At 43.6% G+C, this 1,143-nt stretch overlaps 1 protein-coding gene across 1 annotated transcript; it reads right to left on the reverse strand.

The window, feature by feature from the left end:
* Positions 1-271: 271 nt before the first annotated feature.
* On the reverse strand, positions 272-706 carry LOC149154573 (uncharacterized). The gene has a single exon (XM_089444168.1). The coding sequence runs from the start codon at positions 704-706 to the stop codon at positions 272-274; it is 435 nt and encodes a 144-aa protein (XP_089300294.1).
* Positions 707-1,143: the final 437 nt, after the last annotated feature.

Raw genomic sequence — 1,143 nt, forward strand, 5'->3', positions numbered from 1 at the left:
ACACTCGCCATAATAACCCACTCCTCCTCGGCTTGCCCTTATGCGAGCTGGTCCTTGTCCCATCACCGTTCCGCCATCACCTCCACCACCTTTGGCTTTCAAATTTTCCTTCCTTCTGCTATTTGTAATGATGCCCAGTCTACCTAAAATCCTATCCACCTGCTGTGATCTCTTAATGCAAGGTGGATTATAATTTCCACCCCTTTTCCTTTTATTGCCTACCCGTCTCGTCGCCTTTGTCACCCCGATCGGGGGTCCTTTATAATTCTTTTTATCCTTTTGTGGATTCATTTCCATCCTGAGTGATTATTAGGTTGAGAGTCTCCCATCCAGGTTTGTTCATAACTATTGGCCAGATGCTGTCCACCTTACCTTCTTTGCATCCCCAGTTTGCCAAAAAATCTGCTGCTTTGTTTCCTTCTCGCTTAACATGACTAATAATTTTATAGTCGACACGTTTCAATATGTTTTCCATGTCTTGAACTAACCTTGCCGTCCTCCAGCTCTTGGCCACCTGTTCCCAGTTCTTCCCATTGTCAAGTTTTCTGAGCATTTCTATTACGATCTGTGAGTCACCTTCAATCTCTAGGTTCCTGTATCCATTTCTTATTGCTATTTTAATACCCTGGTATGCGGCCATCATTTCTGCTTCGTTGTTGGTCATTATGCCTCCTCTTTCTGCGTACACCCATCTAGTGCGGCCCATTGTCTCTGAAGATGCCCCTGAAGCCTGCAAGTCCAGGGTTTCCTTTGGAAGCCCCGTCAAAATTCAGTTTAATGAAGTTTTCCCCTGGATATCTGAACTGCGCCTGGCTCTGAATCTGCGGTCTTTGGTGTCTTTCCTTCCGGGGATATATCATGTTGTACTCTATATTAAGTTTGGCTAAGATTCTTCTCTCCTCGGGATTTGTCTTCCAATCCTCCTCCTCCCAATTTTCAGCTAGCACAGTTTCTCTTATTGCTTTTTGAGTTTTTTCCCAAATCTTCCTTGGTGGATTGTTTTTGTTTCGGAATATCCTTTGATTTCGTTCTTTCCACAGAAGCCGTATAACAAATCCTACAGCTAAACTCCGTATTCTCCTTACTATAGAGCTTGAAAATTGGCCTTTTCCCCAGTGAAATATGGTCTGCTTTATATCAGTA

This window comes from Pinus tabuliformis, chromosome 9 (genome assembly GCF_031772625.1).
Source record: "Pinus tabuliformis cultivar Carrire ecotype Pingquan chromosome 9, CPIR1, whole genome shotgun sequence".
NCBI classification, from domain to species: Eukaryota; Viridiplantae; Streptophyta; class Pinopsida; order Pinales; family Pinaceae; genus Pinus; species Pinus tabuliformis.